Genomic DNA, 23,914 nt, shown 5'->3' with positions numbered 1-23,914 from the left:
TATCTTCCGTCCCGCTCGCACAAATAACATGGAGGATCGCTGTAGAAACTGACTTGAGCGTATTTGCCTTTGTTTACGTGTTGAATTAATGAAAGCAGAAAACTGTGGATATAACAAGTGCGCAACGAAACATCCTTCTTTGGGTTATGAGATTTCTACAAAGACATTCTTACAGAGTTACTGCGGAAGACTAAAATTTGTGAAATGAATAACGGAGACATCGGGGGGTCCAGAGGCAGAGGCCGCAGTTGGCAGCAGCCAGAAAACCAGCCGCGGGAGCTTCGGCGCCCGAAGAACGTCGTCGAGGATGCTAAAGGTAACAGGACGCGGTAAATACCGTACTTCTCAAGCCGAGCCAGCGCGCGATGACGTCGCCATAGTCGGCCAGTTAACTGCGTTTTTATTCAAGTCTTCAGGTGAAAGTAAGGATTTCAATTTCTAATGACGTAGACGTAATTTGACAGAAGGAAGACGGCCGGCCGCATACTTGCAGTATTTTCCGTTGAATCCTGGATTCGTCTTCAAAATTATACGTTTTTACAGTTTATGCAATTTGCTCGTTTTGTATAAATACCTACGTAATTATCTAGTGTGACAATTTAATCAAGTGCTTTGACCTGCGACTTCATTTCTTTGAGGGAGCCACATGTGTCTGTGTCACCCAGGATTTTAAGAAATAGTGTCCTACATTCATGCCTGAGTAAGCAGTTATTGATATTAACAGAAATTTGTTAACAATATTAGTATCATTATTCAAAAAAGCCAGTTTTCTGCTATCATTTTCATATAACACCTATATACTCCAAACTCAAGGGTACCCTTGTGGCCCTTGATTAGCAGATCAGAATCAAATAGTTGCTATTTGGACTTTGGAATGTAACTGTTGTCATCTAAATGATAAACATCATGGATAAGTTTAATAACATGTTATCTAATTTATTCTACACAAATAATTGCAAGGTTTCACCAGAATGACCTGACCTGAGAATATTGAATATTTAATGTTGAAAAAAGATATAGGCAATCTAAAGTATGAAAGGGTTGTTTTGTTTTTTAAAGGTTTTTTTTTAATGCTTCTCCAGAGATTAGAAAATATTCAGGACAAAGAACCTCCATAAAACACCGCATATATTATTTTCTCCTTGCAAATATATGGCTAAAAATTATTACATTGTTGGTTGTTAATAAAGATGATTTCTAATTTGCATCATTATTCAGTTACACCTTATTAACCACCAATAATAAGAATGGAATTAACACATTTACTTTAAATATTCATATCTATATGTTTCTTTTTCATAAGATGTCTTTAAATAGATGCAAATTTAGGATACACATTCATGTTTCAATCTATTTTTCAGACAGATGTAAATTTATTAAATGTGAATAATAAAAAAGAGATATAAATAACTTATGAACTAAATATATCTATGAATAAAACTAACTTAAAACTAAGAACCCTAAATAGGTATATCTAAAATTAAACAAGCAATGTAAAAACTACTGATTTTGTTGTATTTTTCACTTTTACTTAAACTGAGTTGGGGCAAGGGTCATACATATTATTATGTGTTTGTTTGCCAAAAATAAAAGTGATGATCACTAAATATAAAGTATGTTTGTGTTTAATTGTAAACCTTGAGGTCAATAAACTTGTTGCAGATAAATACTACTATTATCAGATATCATACATGCAATCACTAATAGTTGTTAAAGCCGCCGGAAGACGCTGGATGCGGGTGGCTTCCAACCGGTACGAATGGAGGTCCAAGGGGGAGGCCTATGTTCAGCAGTGGACGTCTTATGGCTGAGATGATGATGATGATGAATCACTAATAGAATTTTATCAGTATTTTTTCCCTAATTATCTTTTTAATTTTACTTCTATCAATTTTTGTTACTGAAGCAATTTCTTCCAGGAAATGTTTGGGTAGTGCAGAATTGCAGGTAGAGAAACATTCCACAAAAAAATATAAATCAGATTTTCAAAATTGCAATCATATATCGCAAAATGTAATCATTTCTACATTCGAATTATTTTTGTAATTTTGTTGACCAGTGGAGGCACCTAAGTCGAACCTGTCTGCGGAGGCGAAGGAATGGTACCCGCCGAACTACACCCCGCAGACGTATGCTGCCGACCCAGCCCCCTATCGGCCCCAGAGGTTCTCTGTGCAGGACCGCCTGCGGCAGGCACAGGACCAGAACCCGTACAACTTCGACAACATGAACTACTCGCTTGAGGAGGCTGAGAACATGGACTTGAGGGTATGTGTATACTACATATACTACACACAGATTTATGCTATCCACAGACTCCGACCAAAACCAGGTTAAAATTGGCTTGATATAATAAAATCACGATAACATGTTTAATTTTTATTAAATTTCAGTTGTATATGTTAGCCTGCATTCCACAGACGTACAATTTTAAAATGATACTTGCACTGCATGGGCTATCAAAATCGTTGCAGACTTTTCTCGGTCTGACTCTATTTATAAACTAGATGCATCAGATAACTAGGAGTAAACAAGATAAAATTTACAATTATTTATAGTATGTATGTAAAGTTCATTAACCATTACTGAAATAATCTTCGTAAGAAAAGTAATTCAATCTATTATTTTCGCACAGGAGAACATCGGCAACCTGATAACCGTGATGTGCGAGATAACCTTCGACCCGGGCAAGTTCGACACCCTGTGCGGACCGCTGGTTGACTCGTTCGCCTCCATGCTGCACGAGCGCAGTTACACGAGGGCGCTCATCGACGCCATCGTCAACCAGGTACGCTTAACAACATTTAGGTACCAAAGCAGTTTAACAACGAAATAAGGTTGACGGGTTAAATCAATTGCTGCCTTCAAGGGCGTCGCCAGCCGATGGACCAAGTTGATATCGCCAAAGACCTTGTGGAGGGAAGGGAATATATTATTTGTAATGTTTCATCTCCAGGGAGTGGGAACAGCAGCCACCCTCCCCCTAGCGACGCCATTGCCTGTATTATCAACATATATAAAAAACCGGGCAAGTGCGAGTCGGACTCGCGCACGAAGGGTTCCGTACCATAATGCAAAAAAAAAACAAAAAAAAGCAATAAAGAAACGGTCACCCATCCAAGTACTGACCACTCCCGACGTTGCTTAACTTTGTTCAAAAATCACGTTTGTTGTATGGGAGCCCCATTTAAATCTTTATTTTATTCTGTTTTTAGTATTTGTTGTTATAGCGGCAACAGAAATACATCATCTGTGAAAATTTCAACTGTCTAGCTATCACGGTTCGTGAGATACAGCCTGGTGACAGACGGACGGACGGACGGACAGCGAAGTCTTAGTAATAGGGTCCCCGGTTTTACCCTTTGGGTACGGAACCCTAAAAACTACAGGATTTGCTGAAGTCTGTTTCTGTGGGCACAAAATATCAGCACTAAACTATTCAAAAAGCGAGTATTCAGGGTTTCTCGAATTCAGTAATGCATAAGTGACTCTTCTTAGGACCCACCAGTCGGTTCGTCTTCGTTAGCTAAAATATTTAAAAATTCGAGATATGCACCTGCCCGGTTTCTAACTTACCGCAACGTCCGCAATAACCTAAACATTTGCCCCCAGTCGATCGGGGAGCCCAATTTCCGCTACAACGGCGCCCGTCTCTGCTCCATGTACGACTCGCTCGCGCCGCCGGAGGAGTCCACCTTCCGGGCGTGCCTGCTCGAGCGCTGCTCCGCCGAGGAGAACAAGATCATCACCGGCCTCGAGGGCTCCGAGGAGAACGTGCGAGGGTTCGCCATGTTCCTGGCGGAGATCTACACCCAGCTAGAGGACAGCCAGGTTAGTTACATGCCTCCAGAATACGGTATTTGTCTCTGCTCCATGTACGACTCGCTCGCGCCGCCGGAGGAGTCCACCTTCCGTGCCTGCCTGCTCGAGCGCTGCTCCGCCGAGGAGAACAAGATCATCACCGGCCTCGAGGGCTCCGAGGAGAACGTGCGAGGGTTCGCCATGTTCCTGGCAGAGATCTACACCCAGTTAGAGGACAGCCAGGTTAGTCACATACCTCTGGCATAGGGTATTTACTTACTAGTCAAATCAGTTTCTTTTTTCGAATCGTCAAAACGATTTTGCTACTATGGAATTTATATGAAACACTAGCATGTGATGTCACGCTAACGATCAAATTTCCTTATACCTTCCTACTCTTTATAGTTTTATACGGGTTTTAAAATAGAAATTGTGTCTAAAAATAACTCCTGTCTACGTTTCTCTGTTAATATTCTGGTGCTTTATGTCATACAAGGTGTAAAATAATTTGTCAATTATCCTATTCCTCCCCATTTCCCAGTGTTCACAAGAATCTGTTGGTTATAGTTTAGACCCCATATCGCTTTTTATTCGGCCGTCAGCCGTCGGCTGAGCGTTCAGCGAGCTGCTTTAACCCTTTAGTTCGTAGCGGCAACATACTTGCCATCATACTTCAAACAAAAATGCATCTGTACGATAAGAATAACGGTTCGAAATCGAATGACTAGAAAGGAACAAATCGTTAAAGGGTTAAGAGGAGCTGAACTCACGGCAACTTAAATGAGTGTGTGTTGTTTGTGTCAGGGCGGGCGGATCCGGTCGCTCGGCGAGAGCCTGTGCAAGGTGCTGCTGCACCTCCTCGACACCGACAACGAGCCCAACATCAAGTCCGTGTGCCAGCTGCTCAAGGTAACTTACTTGTACCACATAATAAATAATAGTACTAAAGTCTATTTCAATAGAACTTGCTAACTATGTAAACAAACACAGTAACTTTGTTTTATCACTGTTTCTCTTTTAATTTTCACACCACCTCATCAAATACCATTGAAACCATACATATATACACTATCGAAACGGTCCGTTCCGTAAAATATATAAATATATAACTGTATCTTGGATATTTAATTAAAAGTTTAAAATGGTTTCATAAGTTAGTTTATTAGGATGATGGAATGACAGTTTTGTTTCATTTAAATTCTACAATTGTCTATGATGGGTAGTGTTGTGACTAAAGTTTGTGATATAAACCCGCTACACACTACCCAACTTTTAGGTACAAAAGACTCATTCTCTAACAAAACGCGTCTGTTACGATCAGGACAGATATGACCGCTAGGTGGCGACAGCGCCACACGCGGCTTATGGCTGGCCACCAAAATTGGTATGGAACGGATGTACTTGTAGCTACCTGTTGCAAACCGACGAAATCGCGAAGTGAGCCACGCCTGCTTGTAGTTAGAGAGCGACGATCAAAATGTACACACATGAATCTGTATCCTTATAAGTAGGGCCCATTACATTACCTAACCTATAGTTCGTTTTTTAGGGTTCCGTACCCAAAGGGTAAAACGGGACCCTATTACTAAGACTTCGCTGTCCGTCCGTCCGTCCGTCCGTCCGTCTGTCACCAGGCTGTATCTCACGAACCGTGATAGCTAGACAGTTGAAATTTTCATAGATGGTGTATTTCTGTTGCCGCTATAACAACAAATACTAAAAACAGAATAAAATAAAGATTTAAGTGGGGCTCCCATACAACAAACGTGATTTTTGACCAAAGTTAAGCAACGTCGGGAGTGGTCAGTACTTGCATGGGTTTTTTGTTTTTTTTTGCATTACGGTACGGAACCCTTCGTGCGCGAGTCCGACTCGCACTTGCCAGGTTTTTTTAGCATTAGAAATAAGGTAAACAATCTTGATGTGTCTTTTAATTGAAAAACACATTTTAAAAATAAGTTACGGCAAATATGTAACAATTATGAATCTAAAACGATCATTTATATTCTTCTGCTTTCATTAGTAATCGCTTTTGATTTTTAAAAAGCGTTTTTCAATTAAAAGACATGTCAAGATCGCTTACCTTCTTGCAAGTTCTTTCTAATGCTAAAAAAACGAACTATAACACATTTACTGCAAGTAAACCGCTAGGCAGATTCTCTGTTCGAAGGCGCTTTTGTTACTCATGGGAAAACTATATAATCGCCTTCGTTCGTAGCGCGAAGCTCGCACTGGCGGTGAATGTATAAAGGATCGTGGATAGATAAGTCTTCAGAGATGTGGTATAACACCACCATATGCAAGAAAGTGGATTTTAAGATTAAGGCCATTTACACTTGTAGCAATATAGTCGCGATTCATTCTCAATACAAGAGTGATACAGTAATTGTCGCCGTGTATAAAACTTGTATTTGTTTCGACGCAAAATGTTGCATATAAACACTAAACAGCCCTATGACAAACAGCGCTTTCCCTTTTTTATGGATATAAGAGGCAAACAAGCAGACGGATCGCCTGATGGTTAGTGATTACCGGTGCCCATGGACACCCGCAACACCAGAGAAGTTATATATTTGTTTATTTTATACATATCAGCACATACGGATAAACCTTACTTGCTAATAGTGTTGTTAGTAGGTCTTATTTTCATGTTATTTACATTTTAATATTATACTATTCTACATATTATTCTCTCTTTGATTATACAATTCTATCAACTACATATATGTATATAGTTAGTTACTCATAGTAACTACCAGTGGCGGCGCGTCTAGATTGTTCGTAGGCAAGCCGTAGCTAAGTTGGCCTTCCTTTTCTTCATAAGTTGATAAGAAAATGGCCCAAGAGCCTGAATATCAGACAAGCCGATGGGAATCGAGTTCTATGGACGCTCCGCCACTGGTAACTACCATCTTCACGGGTAAAAATATTGAGGAAATGTTCGGATGCTCGCGCTGACGCATACTGCACGAATAAACGTGTCGCTCACTGCAATGATTACTTATTTATTTTAATACGGTTATGCATAAGATGACGACAGTGACCCCAATAATATGGCCGCGCAATCGTTTTCTCTCAACTTGTAACTTGCGGATGTCTTTTGATGATTGACTTTGTTTATATACTCTTAGAGCCACCTGCACCATCCCACTAAACCGGGGTTAAGCGGTTAAACCGTTAACCCAGTGTCTAATTGTACTGGCAACCATGGTAATTCGAGGTTTAACCGGCTAATCCCGAGTTAGTGGAATGGTGCAAGTGGCGCTTATTGTGACAACGAAAACAAACACTTATTGTGACAATAAAAAAAATAGTAAACAAAAATCAACCTTGTTTTGGTACAGTCGCCATCAGATATGTCGGAGCGGCCAAGGTGTTCACAATATCTGAGCATGCACTCTAACGCCTTGACAATAGAGGCGTGTTCAGATATTTGTGAGCACCTTGGCCGCTCCGATATATCTGATGGCGACTGTACTACGGTTCCCTATGGCTCTGAACTCGTAAATAGTAGTAATTAATGAGTTTTAGTTGTCACCCGACGATGTTTTGTTGTTTCCGGCAAAGCCAAAAGGAGGGAATTTGAAATAAACATGCTGCAATGATTACTTGTTTATTTTAACCCGGTCATGCATAAGATGACGACAGTGACCCCAATAATTGCGGTCGCGTCGTGATTTTCTCTTAACTCAGGGATTGTAAGCTTTTTGATGATCGTATTTATATATTATGTTTTCGTTTATGTTGTGATATTTTTCTGAGATAAAATTTATTCACTTTGGCGTCTTCACTTATCCATAAATAGAATAAAACTAAGTCTAAAAATATTAGTACAGTACAAATTTACAAAGTTTAGACCACAACGAAAACGCTGTCATATTTTTTTAAAGTTATATAATGATATGTAAGATCATGACATTATTAAGCAATATTAGATATTGTAGCGTAAATGAAAAACTTATTCTTTTTTCGTTGTGGTAATTTTTTTTATTTGGATGTGACGTGATGCGTTGTGCGCTGTTTTCTGTCGAATGAAAATTAGAATGTCACATATGTGCCTACGCTCGAATGCTTAAACTATTTCTCAATATGTTTTGATTGTATTGTCTTATAAAGACCAGACCACACTGGTCTTATATATGTAGAACATCGCTTGCGTTGCGTTCTTTCAATGTGTAACGTAAATGATGCATGGCAGAAAAAGCTGCATGCTGAATTACGTATGCGGTGTTATTTGGCTTGAATGAGGCTTAAAAAAATCAAATATAATTTATTATCAGGCAACTAAGGCCCATAGATACATACCTTACAATCTAACATACATACAATAGTAAAATCTTAGAAGCTAAAAATTATTTCGGCGACACGGCCACGTATTTTTATACTCCTACTGAACTCGATTAAATACATACAGTGAAACCTGGTTAATTGGCACCTGGATAAATGGAAAACCTCAATAATTGCAACCAAAAGTCCGGTCCCGGTCCCTTGAGACCAAAAGGCCTCTATAATTGAAATTTTGGAACCTCTATAATTGCAATTTAGATTTTAGTGCTTTTCGCAATTTTGCCTCTGCTTGGAGGATATAACCAACGGAGACGCCATGTCTAAAATTTTCGGTACAAAATAGTCTGCCGTTTTTTGCGGGGGAGGGGCACATCAAATGTATAGGTAAGTACGTCATGTCAGATAAACGTCAGTCCATACATATGGTTGACATGAGGTTGACCATTGGCCGCCTATTTTCGACAGAGGGGAACGCCTGTTAATGGCGGCTCCATTGTTAATTACTCCGAGTGCCTCTGTAATTGACCACATCGCAACTAAGACCTCTATAATTGACACTGTGCTAAAAAATCCGTTATTTTTGCTCTTCTTTTTACCTCCATTATTGAAACGAGTCTTACTTATTACCTCTGTAATTGAAATAATGTAGTTGTAGACAGCAGAAACAATATGTATTGATAGCAATGATCATTTTATTTATATCTTCATCCCGAATTCAATTTATTTATTGGGTATCTATCACAGCCTGTAGTAGGTGAAATACTTTTAATTAAATCAAAAACAAAGTATGCCTTTTACATTCTAATAAAACTTTCTTCTACAATTCAAGGGATTTCTTTCAAACCCAAATAATTAATAAGAAAATAAAGTAGTAATTAATGTAGTGTAAAAGTACAAGTATAGACATAAGCAATATATATATAAAGACCAAAAACCCAGAACGTAAGCGTGTAAATCTACTTTCAAAGGTTATTTGCACCTCCATAAAATAAATTTGTCAGAACGCAACCTCTATTAATGAGGACCTCTATAATTGACACAACGATTTTTTGAACCTCGTTAATTGACATGACCTGCTTAAATGAAAAACCTGGTTACTTACTTACTTAATGGCGCAACGACCCAAAATGAGTCTTGGCCTCCGACACGAGTACACGCCAGTTGTCTCGATCCTGCGCCATCTCCCGCCAGTTATCGGCATGGAGATCGCGCAAGTCCGCTTCAACCGCATCGCCCCAGCGATACCTGGGACGTCCGATCGGCCTCCGCCCTACCGGGCGTCCCAGGTATGCCCTCTTAGCGCCGCGATCCTCCTCCATTCTCAAAACGTGGCCGAGCCAGCGAAGACGGTGAGCCTTAGTCTCGCCTATAATATTGGGTGCCGCCACAAGCTCTTCAATTTCGACGTTTTTGCGAAGTCTAAAACTGCCATCTTCTCTCCTCACAGGGCCTAGGATCTTTCTCAGGATTCTCCTTTCTGCCACCAGGAGCTTGTTTTCTTCTTTAAGTGTTAGTGTCCAAGTCTCGCATCCGTACATGAGTATCGGCCGTATGACCGTCTTATATATGCGTATTTTTGTGTTCTTACTCAAGAGTTTGGACACTAACACTTTATGAAGGGCGGCAGTACATCGCAAGGCGCTCTGAATCCGAATGACAATTTCCTCCTCCCGAGTATTGGTGTCAGTGACGGTGCAGCCTAAGTATCTAAATTTGGCCACCCCTTTATATATAGTATATAAAGGGGTATATATAATATAAAAACCTGGTTAATTGACCAAATATATAATATAAATAAAATATATATAATATAAAAACCTTTATATATATAATATAAAAACCTGGTTAATTGACCAAAAATGGCCGGTCCCTTGAGATTGCAATTATCCAGGTTCCACTGTATATGTAAATATCTTCATTATAACATATATTTATGCTGTTTTTAATGTAACAGTTGATAAATGAAATATCTTTCGCAGATATTAGCAACAAACTGGCAACCGTACTGTCTTCCATAAGATCTCACGGTTCTTACTACACTGTTCTACCAAAGATGCCTCGCTATGCTCAGAAAATTCGAATGCGTTCTCAAACGCCTACTACCAGCACTGCACAGTGCCAGATGACTAAGGACGTAGGGCCCTCAGCCCGAGTCTGCTCTTTAAATATAGAAGGCATAAGCCAAGCTAAGTCCGAATGCATGCACAAGATTGCCATAGACTTTAAAATTGACGTCATTTTGCTCCAAGAGACCCACGCAGCCGACCCCATACAACTCTCTAGAAGGGGAACTATCCCTGGCTTCCACATGCTATGTGCTACGTACCACGCTAAATACGGCACGGCTACATACATACGGGACAACCTTTTGCCATCGGCTACAATTTTATTCAACTCCATAAACGATGTGAATATCGCAATTACAACAGTGCAAGTGGGAGAAACGAAGATCTGCAACATCTACAAACCACCGAATAGTCCATGGCCCCAGCCAGCACTTCCAAACTTCGGACACCCATCCATCGTAGCAGGTGATTTCAACAGTCACCACACCTCCTGGGGCTATAAAAGTAATGATGGTAATGGTGAAGCCATTGTGGAGTGGGCAGATGAGTGCAATTACTTTCTGGTATTCGGGAATAAGGATAAAGGCACCTTTAAATCTGCTCGTTGGGGCCGAGAATACAATCCGGACCTAGCTTTTGTTTCCCTTGACTGCAACCAAAGTCCCATACCCGTAAACAGAACTGTACTGCAGGATTTCCCACATAGCCAGCATCGCCCAGTCCTTCTAGACCTCGGTGTTAAGATTCCAATCACCCAGTCATACCCTGTGCCACGCTGGAACTTCCATAAAGCCGACTGGGGAAGTTACACCAAGGTATTGGATGACTCAATCAGATGGATACCACCCCTAGTAGAAAATTACGAAAGATTTTTAAAATTAATAATCTCAACGGCTAAAAAATACATTCCACGTGGTTACCGCAAGCAATACATACCTTGCTGGAACTCTGACACCGAGGCCCTGTGGCAAGAATACAACAGTTCTGCGGACAGCAACGTCGCCCATGCCCTCATAGCATCCCTAAACCGAGCACGCCAGTTAAAATGGGAAAACACAGTACAAGGCATGAACTTCACCCATTCAAGTCGTAAAGCATGGCACTTACTGAAACGACTCACATCTGGACCTGGTGGCCAGGCGAAAAGAAGTAAAGTAAGCCCAAACGACATAGCGAGCCGAATTGTAAACCTGTCAAAGGCACCCAGTCACAAAGCCCACACTCGCGCCGTCAGGAAGGAGCTGAAACTGCTGAAGTCACAGTCTGTCACGGATCCTCACTTTAGTCGCCCGGTGACTGCTGATGAAATAGAATCCGGCATCAAGTGCATCAAATGCGGAAAGGCCTGCGGAGAAGACTACATCTTCCCTGAGTTTATTAAGCACTGTGGACCCCGCGTGCAAAAATGCCTTGCAAAGTTCTTCACAACCATCATCAACTCTGGGAAAATTCCGCCCTCCATGAAACTGGCGAAGATAACTGCAGTCCTTAAACCTGCAAAACCGGCCGACCGAGCAGACAGTTACCGCCCAATTGCACTACTCAGTGTGGTGTACAAACTCCTCGAGCGGATATTGCTCAACCGCATTGCTCCAACCATCGATAAATACATCCCACAGGAACAAGCAGGATTTCGCCCAGGCCGCAGCTGTAGTGACCAAGTCCTTGCGCTCACGACCCACTTGGAAAAAGGCTTCGATGAGAACCTGAAGTCGTCGACTGCATTCATAGATCTGACAGCTGCCTACGACACCGTGTGGCGGCACGGCCTCCTCTCTAAGCTCCTCAAGGTGATCCCATGCCTAAAAATATACAGAGTCATCGAAGATTTTCTCACCAACAGGCCATTCCGCGTCCTTCTCGGGAATGAATCAAGCAGTACTAGGGTGCTGAATAATGGGCTACCGCAGGGATCAGTCTTGGCTCCCACTCTTTTTAATTTGTACATCTACGACATGCCAGAGACTCAATCGAGGAAATTCGCTTACGCTGACGATATAGCGTTAGTCGCGCAGGATCGCAATATAAGCACCACTGAAAACCGCTTAGAACACGACCTTGCTGTCATGGACGAGTACTTTACTCGCTGGCGCCTATGTCCTAACGCCGCGAAAACTGAAGTGTGTTGCTTCCATCTGAACAACCGACTAGCTACCAAGAAACTCAGCATCTCGTTCAGGGGCTCCGTGCTCAATCACAACCCGTCTCCCAAATACCTAGGTGTTACTCTGGACCGAAGTTTGACTTACAGCTCCCACCTCACCAACACCGCAGCAAAACTTAGGACCAGGAATAACATTCTACAAAAACTAACGGGGACAACGTGGGGAGCCTCGGCTAGCTGCCTACGAACATCGGCCTTGGCTCTTGTATACTCAACAGCTGAATACTGCGCCCCCGCATGGCTCAACAGTGCCCACACGAGCGCCATTGATACGCAGCTAAATGCTACAATGCGCCTCATCACGGGATGCATGAAGCCCACCCCTGTGCACTGGCTCCCAGCTCTAAGTGGAATTGCGCCTCCTCACCTCCGCCGCAAACACCACCTGCTCAGAGAAGCTGACAAAGCCCTTGAACGCCCGGAACTACCCCTGAATAGAGACTTGGCTACGTTCAGGTGCACAAGGCTGAAGTCCAGAAACCCACCGGCTCTCCTTATCCACCAACCACGCTCCCAGTGGAACCTGAACGACGCCTGGTCCGAAGAATGGTCGCAGGCAGACGTTCCATCTGATCTCTTTGAACTAAACCCGCGGAGCCACGCGCCTGGTTTCAATGAATCACGCCGTACCTGGTGCATGCTCAACCGCCTGAGAACAGGAATTGGCCACTGTGCCTACCTCCGGAAAAAATGGGGATGGAGCGACCAAGAATGCTGCGAATGCGGTTGCCCAAAGCAAACTGTTCGGCATATTGTTTTGGAGTGCCCACTCACAAAGTACGACGGCCCAGTGGAAGATTTTAAGACCATAACGAGTGCAGCCATCACCTACTTGGAAAAATGTAGATTTAGATTATAAATTAGCTATGTAATGAATGAACAGTGTAATGTTAATGCCATACGATAAATAAAATTAGCCGTCAGGAATCAATTCTGACTTAACGTTTCGTGTTCAGCTTTCAGGCATAGCCCTGGACGCGGACTGCCCGGGCGGCATGCACGCCATGTTCGAGCGGCTCAAGCGCCGGGCCTCCCTGCCCGCCGTGCGAGCTGTACTAGCGCTCCGCCAGGGCCGCTGGGGGCTCACCGAGCCCAACCGAGGTATGCAACCCCTCCATAGCTACAGGGCTGACACTTTCTATCACTTCTAGTCACTTTTGATGTGGTGTATCTTATTTTATACACATACGCAGTAATATTATCATCCGCCGCTTCCTAATTCCGGATATCGGTACAGTTCGGTGTGCAAATTGCCCCCAAATGTAATTTGATGACGTTTCTGACATATTAGGTCGTTTAGGTACAGTGACGAACGGCGACGGGCCGGGCTCGGGCGACGCGGGGGGAGGGCCGGCGGGAGGCGGGTTCCTGGCGGACGGGCACTCGCTCACGGCCGAGGAGTGCGCCTTCCTGCAGAGCAACCTGCCGCCCAAGGCCGCCGCGCTGGAGGACGACATACTGTGAGTACCGCCCCACTCTACCACCGCCCACACTGTCACAGAATAAATAATAGTACTAGGTACAGAAGACTCACTCTCTAACAAAACGCATCTGTTACGATCGGGACAGACATGGCCGCTAGTTGGCGACAGCGCCACGCGCGGCTTATGGCGAACCCCAAAATTGGGGTCGAACGGATGTACTTTTAACTATCTGTAGCGAAGCGACAAAATCGCGGAGTGAGACACGCCTGACACTGTTAACTGTCCATCGGTGGACCTTGTTACACGAGGCATAAGGTCCACCGATGGACGGTTATGAGTGTTGCTGTTTGTACTATCGTACGACTAGTTTACGAGAAAGCGGGAGGTTCGCGGAAGTATTTGCCGGTAAGTCCGCTCCGCAGTCTCCGCACAGAACGAGCCGCCTCGCGAGGATATTTGGTTGGCCGGTCGAAGTATTTTACAAATAGTGTCAGCAACTAACGTACATCCTCTTAAGAGCCAACAGGAGTGGTCATTTCTCCATACAAACCTACTCGACTGTTTCCTCCGTGGGTTTTGATGCTAGAGCAATGATTTTTTCAACACAGATTAATAATGTCAATATCCGTGTCGTACCGGATTTATTTATTTTATTTTTTGATATTTTTGGTTTTTAAGGCGCTAGAGCCCTTCAAAAATGGCCAAAATGGCCTCATTGACTATGTCTCAATGAGAGGCGTAGTATTAAAAACTGATATCAATTAGCCAAAAAAAACAAAACGGTCCGACACAGATAATTTCATAATCATCTAGATTTCCAAATTTGGTTACGATTGGTTACGTTTTGGAGGAGGAAACAGTCGAGTACGAAACCTCGATTTTTGAGATTTTTACGAAGGATTTTTCGCCTTGTCCTTATCGCACTAGTTTAGGAGCCGCTTCCGTTAGTGAGATGGGTATATTTACCTAAGATATTTAAAACTCAGCTCCTGTTTCGTCTTAAAGCGTTCGCTAAATTTTATTGTATGGTAACTTTCATAGCTCTACTGCGTGACGTTGATCAGTTAACTGTGGTTGGTGCAACTGGCCCTAATATGGCCAGTTTTACTGAACATTTAAATTTAATGATTAATTAAAAAATCATTCAATAAGATGTTATTATCTATATAGACGACCGGTCTGGCCTAGTGGGTAGTGACCCTGCCTGCGAAGCCGATGGTCCTGGGTTCGAATCCCAGTAAGGGCATTTATTTGTGTGATGAACACTAATATTTGTTCCTGAGTCATGGGTGTTTTCTATGTATATAAGTATGTATATCGTCACCTAGCACCCATAGTACAAGCTTTGCTTAGTTTGGGGCTAGGTTGATCTGTGTAAGATGTCCCCAATATTTATTTATTTACTTATTTTATATAATATTTCAGTGAGGAACTGGAGAACGACGCCTGGGACACCGGCATGGATGCCGAGATGCAGGCCGGCTTCCTGGAGTTCCTCAAGATGTCCAACCAGATCAACCGATAACCGAGGTCCGGTGTGAGAACTAAAAAAAATATAAAACACAAAACTACTTATAAAAAGATTTATCCCTAGAGCGACCAAGTTTGTAATCACTCTAGAAGTTGGGAAAGATTCTTCAATGTTTCGATTACTTTGCGAGGTGAATATGTTTTGACTAGAGATGCAACGGATAGTTGTTTGGCCGGATACCGGATATTCGGCCTGATCATCGGCCGGATATCCGGTACCCGGCCGCAGAATATTCGGCCGGCGAAATTATACCTACATTTCGGTTTCTCAGGTGCGCATTGTGCAGGCTTTGATCTGTTTCGTAGTGAAAGTTCGTATAGACTCATTTCTATGTTCGAAAATGAGTGTGCGTGCAATATTGGAATATTTAAAATGTTTTAAAATAATAAACGAGTATGATTATTGATTATGACCATGACGGTTTCTTAAATCCAATTTGTTGACTCCAAAATCAAGCAAAATTACTATCCGGTATCCGGCCGGATATTAAAAAGAGGGCCAGATAGGCCGGATACCGGATACTAACCGGATATCCGGTGCATCTCTAGTTTTGACACAATCCCTCTGGTAACCTAGGTCTATTGTGTGAGCTAAAAAAAACACAAAATAAATGCCTTTAACAGATGAATAAAGCCAGAAATATCGTAGTCCACGCCATCTTTGAACCGACTCGGCAAACGATTGTGTGAAAGTGCCACCGTAAACGTGAAATCCTAGGAAAATATTGAATAGATATTATGTTTATAGTAGCATTGACATACGTTAAAGTAAGAACGCTAAGCACGAAGAATAACGTACATTGACCCCGCATGTTCCTATCTAACGCATATAATTATTTTGCTTTCCCGCCCATGATGCCGGCGGTCAATGCCACTGTGCGAGCGGGACCGCAATAAATTTATGCGCGTGCGATAGAGATAGGAACAGGCGGGTCAATGTACGATATTATTCATGCTTAGCGTCCTTACTTTAGCTTAGAAGGACTACTTGGAGGGCCCTACGTACCCTTTAGCTAAGTGTTTTATGCGCCATCTATATCTATAAGATTAAAACTTGAGAAACTTGAAAAAAGTTTTATTCCCGCGCCGCTAGATGGCGCCTTTTAGAGTGGTTAGACAATTGGACATTATTTAAGAGCTTTTTAATTTTAAACATCGTGCTTTTTTTCTTGGATAGCATAATAGGATTGTCGATGCAGTACATACGTTATACATGTTGACGGACTTACTGTGGGATTTACGTGTAAATATAAGTATCTATTGAATATTGAGAAATTGATAATGACATAAAATATCTTTAATCCATCCGGCGTTTGGTTTTTTCCAAAGAATTGATTGTACAGTCAGCAGCAGATATACCTGAGCGGGCAAGGTGTCCAAGAAAACATATACACTTCAATCGTCACAAAAATAAGGACATCTAAGATGTCATTTTCACGTAGGCTTTCAGTTCGTCACAAATACCTTAACTTCTGAGTTTTTCTTTAACACATACACCCTTATTTAATCACAATGACAATAACGGTTAAAAAGTCAGTGGTAACTAAGCAATCAAATTCAAGCTGCTGTCATTAATACCTACACGCACTGCCAATCACGTACGTCAGCAGCCAGGGTGCCACCAGTTGCTAAGCAGTTGTTATTTCAATGGTAACTAAGCATAAACATTTTATCTCTTTAACTTTAAAATAAATACTGTAGCACTACGAATTGACACCTCCTTTCTTAAAGAAGTATTTTATCGTTAAGTGTCAAACTTATACAATAAATAAGTAGGTTCTACTGGAATGATCGGTTTTTTTATTTTAACTGTCATATGCAGCTGTTCTTCCAAACCGTTGATCATATTATATACCTATGTTAATATATTTATTTAGCCCACTTAGTTATTGTAGTAAAATATACTATACAGGGTAGCCCATTTAGATCGGCCAGTATGGGAAAATCTGATACTATACGATATACACCGATCTCTTCTTAGGAATCATGTTATCGATTTTAGTAACACGAAAAACTGCATTCATACATTAAAAAAAATGTGTACTCAGCTCGGGAATCGAACCCCGAACGTTTTGAAAAATAAAACTAAGACTATTTCTATTTAGATATCGATTGTGTAGGTCTTAAGCAATAAATGTTACTATGAAACATGATGTCTGAAATTAATAAAATGCATTGTTGTTGTTTTCATATCGAAGAGACCAGCCATTTTTAGGGTTCCGTACCCAAAGGGTAAAACGGGACCCTATTACTAAGACTCTGCTGTTCGTCCGTCTGTCCATCGACATCCGTCCGTCCGTCCGTCTGTCACCAGGCTGTATCTCAGGAACCGTGATAGCTAGACAGTTCAAATTTTCACAAATGATGTATTTCTGTTGACGCTATTATAAGTAACAAGAAATACTAAAAACAGAATAAAATAAAGATTTAAGTGGGGCTCCCATACAACAAACGTGATTTTTGAGTAGTAAATATCAAATGGCATTCCGCACAGGAGTAATCTAAGTAACGCCCACTGCGGGTTCAAACCTACAACGTCCTGATAGAAAGTCGTACATACGCTACATGTGACATTATCTTCAAAAATTATATAAACTAATGCGAAATTAACATAAAACCAGAAGACACAAATTAATAATAGAAATAAAATCTAAAAAAAAAAAATCAAAAAGCTGTAATCTCTAGGTGCGTGCGACTGAGATTTGAACCCGCGGTCTCTGCTTTGAAAAGCAAACGCCTGTTACTGAGACCACGACGTGCCTTGACAATTGGCTCTAAATTCGGCTTCAGTTAGCTTTTGCTATGTGTCATTCGTCTTGACGATTCTGTTAAAAGAAATAGTTTGCAGTAAGTTGACCGAGAAGCTCCTGTCAAATGGTTGAAGGGCAAAACGTGAGATAGATGTATGTGATGACAAGACTGTACTGCTTTCGATGATTGTCAAAACGCTTTACCTGAAATTAGCATGGCTATCTTTTATTCAATATTCGACCATACTTGTATGCTTTAAAGTCTATTTTTCCATATTGTTCAGATATATTTGACACGTTGACCGCTTAGATACCATTGGTTTTTTGACAGCTAAGGTATCAATGACTTGTTGTAAGTGTAGAAATTAATGAATAGCGACTGTTAACATATTTGTGACACGTTGAGCGCTCACAAGTAAATACTACCATGACAGTCAACAACTTTTTGACAGTTTAAACGTTTACCTCTCTTTGAGCACCTGGAGTGTATAGCGACTTCTGCTGCTGACTGTACGAGATGTGTGAAGTCTTTAGATGAATATTTCGACTTTGACAATAGATGGCGCTGCACGGCTGTAACTCGGCTGTCAAAAGTTGACGTTTGACAATTCAGTTACCACAAAGCATGGTGGTAAAGCCATCTACTTCAGCCGTCGCGGGTTGTTATTCTTAATCTCTACAATCAATAACTTTGGTTTTGTCAATATTTATACGTAAACATGTGGAATATTGGCGATTATTATGAATTCCTTGGATTAAATGTAAACAAGTTATTTTGAATATAATTGTTCTAGAATAACACTGCGGCACACGCTACGTACGTATGCGAATTTTATTTTAACCTTTTCACATTCTCCAATATCTATAAATGCCAGGTATACCCCTACCTGAGGTCAAACCATTGGGATCGATCGAGATCGTCTATACAATATTATCGCTACTTAAACCACAGCGATGTCTTTGATTTACTTTGAAACTACGTTAGAAATTACAGATGTAGTGCATAATAATTTTCCATCGTACTTTCTCGGAAACGTTCGTATTTGTCACGTTACTTCAGTCAACCTCAGTACTTTTTGTACCGAGACTGACTGAAATAGCAAGACACGTTCGTACGTTTCCGTGAAAATACGATGGAAAATAATTATGCACTACATCTGTAAGCCTGAAAGTTATTTTATGGCTCCTCTACACGATGGGCCAACGCCGGCCACTACAAGGGACGCAGCCATGCGGTAGAATGAGATACCAATATCACTTGCTCCCATATCGCATATTTGCGTCCTATGGAGTGGCCGGCGTTGGCCCATCGTGTAGAGGAGCCATTAACAACGTACGCCAACATTTAACCTCCTGAGACTAAATTTAATGTACATAATCGTGCAATTTAATTTGAATATTTCATGAACCAAATAAAGTAGCATTTCTTTTGTTGCGTTTTAAAACAAACGAAATCCGTTCCAATCTACGCTGGGTCTTACGAGGCCTTTAAATTTCGTAAGTGAGGTCGTGCGCCGCAGGTGGCACATTCATCAGCCTTACATGAGGGGGCGTACCGTGAACCACGTTCGACGAGCTGCCTCTCTGTCGCACTTGTAAGTTCGTACGTAAGTATGACAGGGAGGCAACACGTAGGCCCCTGATCTTGTTTACATTTCGTCACATTATGTTAGTGATCTCATCCATTTATCCTGCCTCGCTCGACGTTTGCCTCGCCCGTCTATAGCGATACAGAGGGGCCGAGGCAAACGTCAGACGTTTGAAATTGCCGCGAATCGCTGAATAATTAACTTTTTCGTTGGTACAGTCGTCTACACTTCTAACTGGCCAATTGTAAACCTTATATTGCATTTAAACCCCGTTATCAATGTATCAATGCATGGAAAATCAGGATTGGTAAGTACGTAGTTGATGCTCAACTTCGCCCATGTAAAATGTTAAAACAATAATTTTACCAAGAAATAAATATTCAAATCAATTCACGATAAAAAGAGCTGTGGAAATATATTTTAAAAGTAAAAAAAAATACTAAAATAACCTACTTTTTTCACCCGTCCCCAACTTCGCCTCATCATGTTTTCATCATTTATGAAAATTATACTAAAACTTCCAGCTAAATCTTGAATACGCCCATGGATACAATACAAATATACAATTAAAAGTCGCCCATGTATACAATACAAATATACAATCGGACGACCGGTCTGGCCTAGTGGGTAGTGACCCTGCCTATGAAGCCGATGGTCCCGGGTTCGAATCCTGGTAAGGGCATTTATTTGTATTATGATAGATATTTGTTCCTGAGTCATGGTTGTTTTCTATGTATTTAAGTATTTATATACATATTGTATATCGTTGTCTGAGTACCCACAACACAAGAAGGCTTTCTTGAGCTTACCGTGGGGCTTAGTCAACTTGTGTAAAAATGTCCTATAATATTTATTATTTATAAAAGTGAAATTATGATTGAATGCTAGTTAAGGCGAAGTCTACTAAAGGCGAATCTAGGGAACGTATTTTTGCCTATCCTTATTTTCAATGCAACATTGATACCGAGGATTGTATTGTAGCACGGGCAGGTTTCGCAACTCTACGACTCGCGCCTATTTTGAGCGATTGTAAACTTTATTGCAAGGTCACAAGGTACACAGATGGTCAGTTAAGAGTATTGCTGTTATAGTTACGTCAAACTCTCGTTGCACGCGCATTCGTAGTGTGCTCTCTGTGACACCTACCTGCGGCGGGCGGCGTCCTGTTTCATTTTTAATTGCTTCGCGTGCAGCGAGTATTTAACGCAACTATAGTACATATTACATTTGAAGGCTGATTGTTCGATTTTAACCATAGACAGAGCAGTATATTTGAAGGTGGTTTTGAAGCGAGCGAACTAGATGACGCCAACGCCGTTTTTTTTTATTCGGTAAATGTTTAAAAACCGGGCAAGTGCGAGTTGGACTCGCGCACGAAGAGTTCCGTACCATAATGCAAAAAAAACAAACAAAAAAAAAGCAAAAAAAAAGCGGTCACCCATCCAAGTACTGACCCCTCCCGACGTTGCTTAACTTTGGTCAAAAATCACGTTTGTTGTATGGGAGCCCCATTTAAATCATTATTTTATTCTGTTTTTAGTATTTGTTGTTATAGCGGCAACAGAAATACATCATCTGTGAAAATTTCAACTGTCTAGCTATCACGGTTCGTGAGATACAGCCTGGTGACAGACGGACGGACGGACGGACGGACGGACAGCGAAGTCTTAGTAATAGGGTCCCGTTTTACCCTTTGGGTACGGAACCCTAAAAGTGAGTTCTGGGTTGTCAAACGTTAGCCCTTGACAACCTAGTTACCGCATAATGTGTGGGACAGTATAGCGCCATTACTTGAGCTGTCAATAGCTTATTCAACTACTTTACACGTTTTAACTTTGTCTAATTTTTTTTATTGGTAACTGGATTATCGGATGTTAAAGCAGAATGTACAGCTCCATCTAGTTCAACTTCCAAAACCATTTCCACGATTTTTATTGTTTCTCTCTGTGTCTTATTCTTCTGTCTATATTTTAACTGATTGTTTATAAATTATTATGTACTTTTCTTCTATAATTCAATGCATTATTTTATTGATTGTATGTCGCCGAATGAACAATTGTTTCGAATAGAATGTTGGGGTTTGGGTTGTGTGAGCCTTTAGCACGATTGTCGAATTTTCTAATGAAATTATAGTCTTGTTTATTAATATGTGTGCATATAGGTTTAAAAATATTTAAACCCTGATGCCTTGAGAATGGAATGTTCAAATACAGTGAAACCTGGTTAATTGGCACCTGGATAAATGGAAAACCTCAATAATTGCAACCAAAAGTCCGGTCCCGGTCCCTTGAGACCAAAAGGCCTCTATAATTGAAATTTTGGAACCTCTATAATTGCAATTTAGATTTTAGTGCTTTTCGTAATTTTGCCTCTATAATTGACCACATCGCAACTTAAGACCTCTATAATTGACACTGTGCTAAAAAATCAGTTATTTTGGCTCTTGTTTTTACCTCTATTATTGAAACGAGTCTTACTTATTACCTCTGTAATTGAAATAATGTAGTTGTAGACAGCAGAAACAATATTTTAATAGCAATGATCATTTTATTTATATCTCCATCCAGAATTTAATTTATTTATTGCGTATCTATCACAGCCTGTAGTAGGTGAAATAGTTTTTATCAATAAAAAACAAAGTATGCTTTTTACATTCTAATAAAACTTTCTTCTACAATTCAAGGGAATTTTTTAAACTCAAATGATAAGAAAATATAGTGGTAATTAATGTAGTGTAAAAGTGCAAGTATAGACAGAAGTAATATAGGTATAGACCAGAAACCCAGAACGTAAGCGTGTAAATATACTTTAAATGGTCATTTGCGCCTCCATAAAAGAAATTTGTCAGAACGCTACCTCTATTAATGAAAACCTTTATAATTGACACAACGATTTTTTGAACCTCGTTAATTGACACGACCTGCTTAAATGAAAAACCTGGTTAATTGACAGAAACTGGCCGGTCCCTTGAGATTGCAATTATCCAGGTTCCACTGTATTTGGGACTACCTTATGTCTAAAGCTAAATATCTTTAACATGAGTTTGTCTCTTTCTTTCCTTTAGAGAGTGTGAGAGAGATAATACCGATTGTGCCCCAAACAAATATTTCAAATCAATAATGCACACGTATTGATAAATTCGACTGTATTTGCCTTGTCTCTACGCAAAATGTTAAAAAATGTACGAAATTTGTGACGTGAGTTTTGGGCCGCCATATTTGTTTTTTTGTGAACTTTTTATGATATTTGAGTGCTGTGCCAGCTGTGTGATCGTCTGAGGAAGTAGACTTGATATATTTGACATGCTTCCACCATAAGTGCTGCTAAAGTGACCACATACCATAGATAACAGAATAGGTGGTTTTTATGGAATTTTACCTGTAAAAATCGATTTGTAATCTCGCCCGTGGACGCAAAAATGAACTTTAAGGACATGGCTCGCCGATTTCACTACGAAGTTGTGTAAGTTTGGACGCTAAATGAGATTGATGCCATTTTTTTCTGATCAAAGTTTCAGTTTCATCATCCCGTCTAGTCTGGACGGACCTTAAAAGATTAGAACGCGCCAATCAGAACGTAGGAATACAAATATCGTTGTGTGCGTAGTTGAAACGCGCATTTTAAAAGTGGAAACATATAGCCACATAAAAACGGTCCATTCTGTTATCTGTAGCCATATACCCACTGAGCTGTTAGATTGCAATAATATTAAACTCCAGTTTTTGAATATTTATTCAGTGCGGGATTTATTTACTTGCAATTAGGAGAATGTTTATAATATTCCATTGTATTTTTGTTGCAGTGATATTATGAATGTTATAAGAATAAATGGATATTTTAATAAAAGTCATTTCAATAAAACAATACCGTTGTTTTTATTTACAAGCCAATCTTACTGTTACGCTATAACTTGGAACATGGTGTTTTAAACCCTTATAATATATCCCACCTATTATTAACCTTTTCGTCGCCGTGTCAAACACAAAAGCTGTCACTAGAACGCCACGTCACCGAAGTGTCAAAACTGAAATTGAACTTTATGCATATGCACGTAGGTCTATGTTGCTCTGTACATTGATCCGTCTTTCGCGTCGGACATGCGGTGCGGATATATCGGACATTGGCGTCCAAAAGGTTAATGGCAGTGTGTCACTGGTTTGGACAACCATGTAGATAGTTTGAGGCCCGGGGGACATGGGGTATTTTTTATTGATCACCATCTTATTATCATTCCATGCAGACGAAGTCGCGGGTAGGTACTAGTATTCAGTAAGTAAGACTAATACTCGATTGTAATGCTATG

The 23,914-nt window shown here is 40.8% G+C and overlaps 1 protein-coding gene across 2 annotated transcripts; it reads left to right on the top strand.

Moving 5' to 3' along the window:
• Positions 1-4: 4 nt before the first annotated feature.
• Positions 5-23,475, top strand: LOC134666078 (polyadenylate-binding protein-interacting protein 1). 2 transcript variants are annotated; one of them, XM_063523194.1, is made up of 8 exons: positions 5-316; positions 2,060-2,268; positions 2,636-2,788; positions 3,613-3,831; positions 4,606-4,710; positions 13,275-13,419; positions 13,619-13,778; positions 15,168-23,475. In XM_063523194.1, exons 1-8 carry the CDS (start codon positions 205-207, stop codon positions 15,265-15,267), a joined length of 1,203 nt encoding a protein of 400 aa, XP_063379264.1. In that variant the 5' UTR covers positions 5-204; the 3' UTR covers positions 15,268-23,475. The 2 variants fall into 2 exon arrangements, with proteins under 2 accessions (XP_063379264.1, XP_063379263.1); XM_063523193.1 differs by having other exon boundaries at positions 13,610-13,778.
• The last annotated feature ends 439 nt before the right edge of the window (positions 23,476-23,914 follow it).

Source organism: Cydia fagiglandana, chromosome 7 (genome assembly GCF_963556715.1).
Source record: "Cydia fagiglandana chromosome 7, ilCydFagi1.1, whole genome shotgun sequence".
Taxonomy (NCBI): domain Eukaryota; kingdom Metazoa; phylum Arthropoda; class Insecta; order Lepidoptera; family Tortricidae; genus Cydia; species Cydia fagiglandana.
The sequence above is the reverse complement of the archived record's forward strand: the minus strand, read 5'-3'. Positions and strand labels throughout refer to the sequence as shown.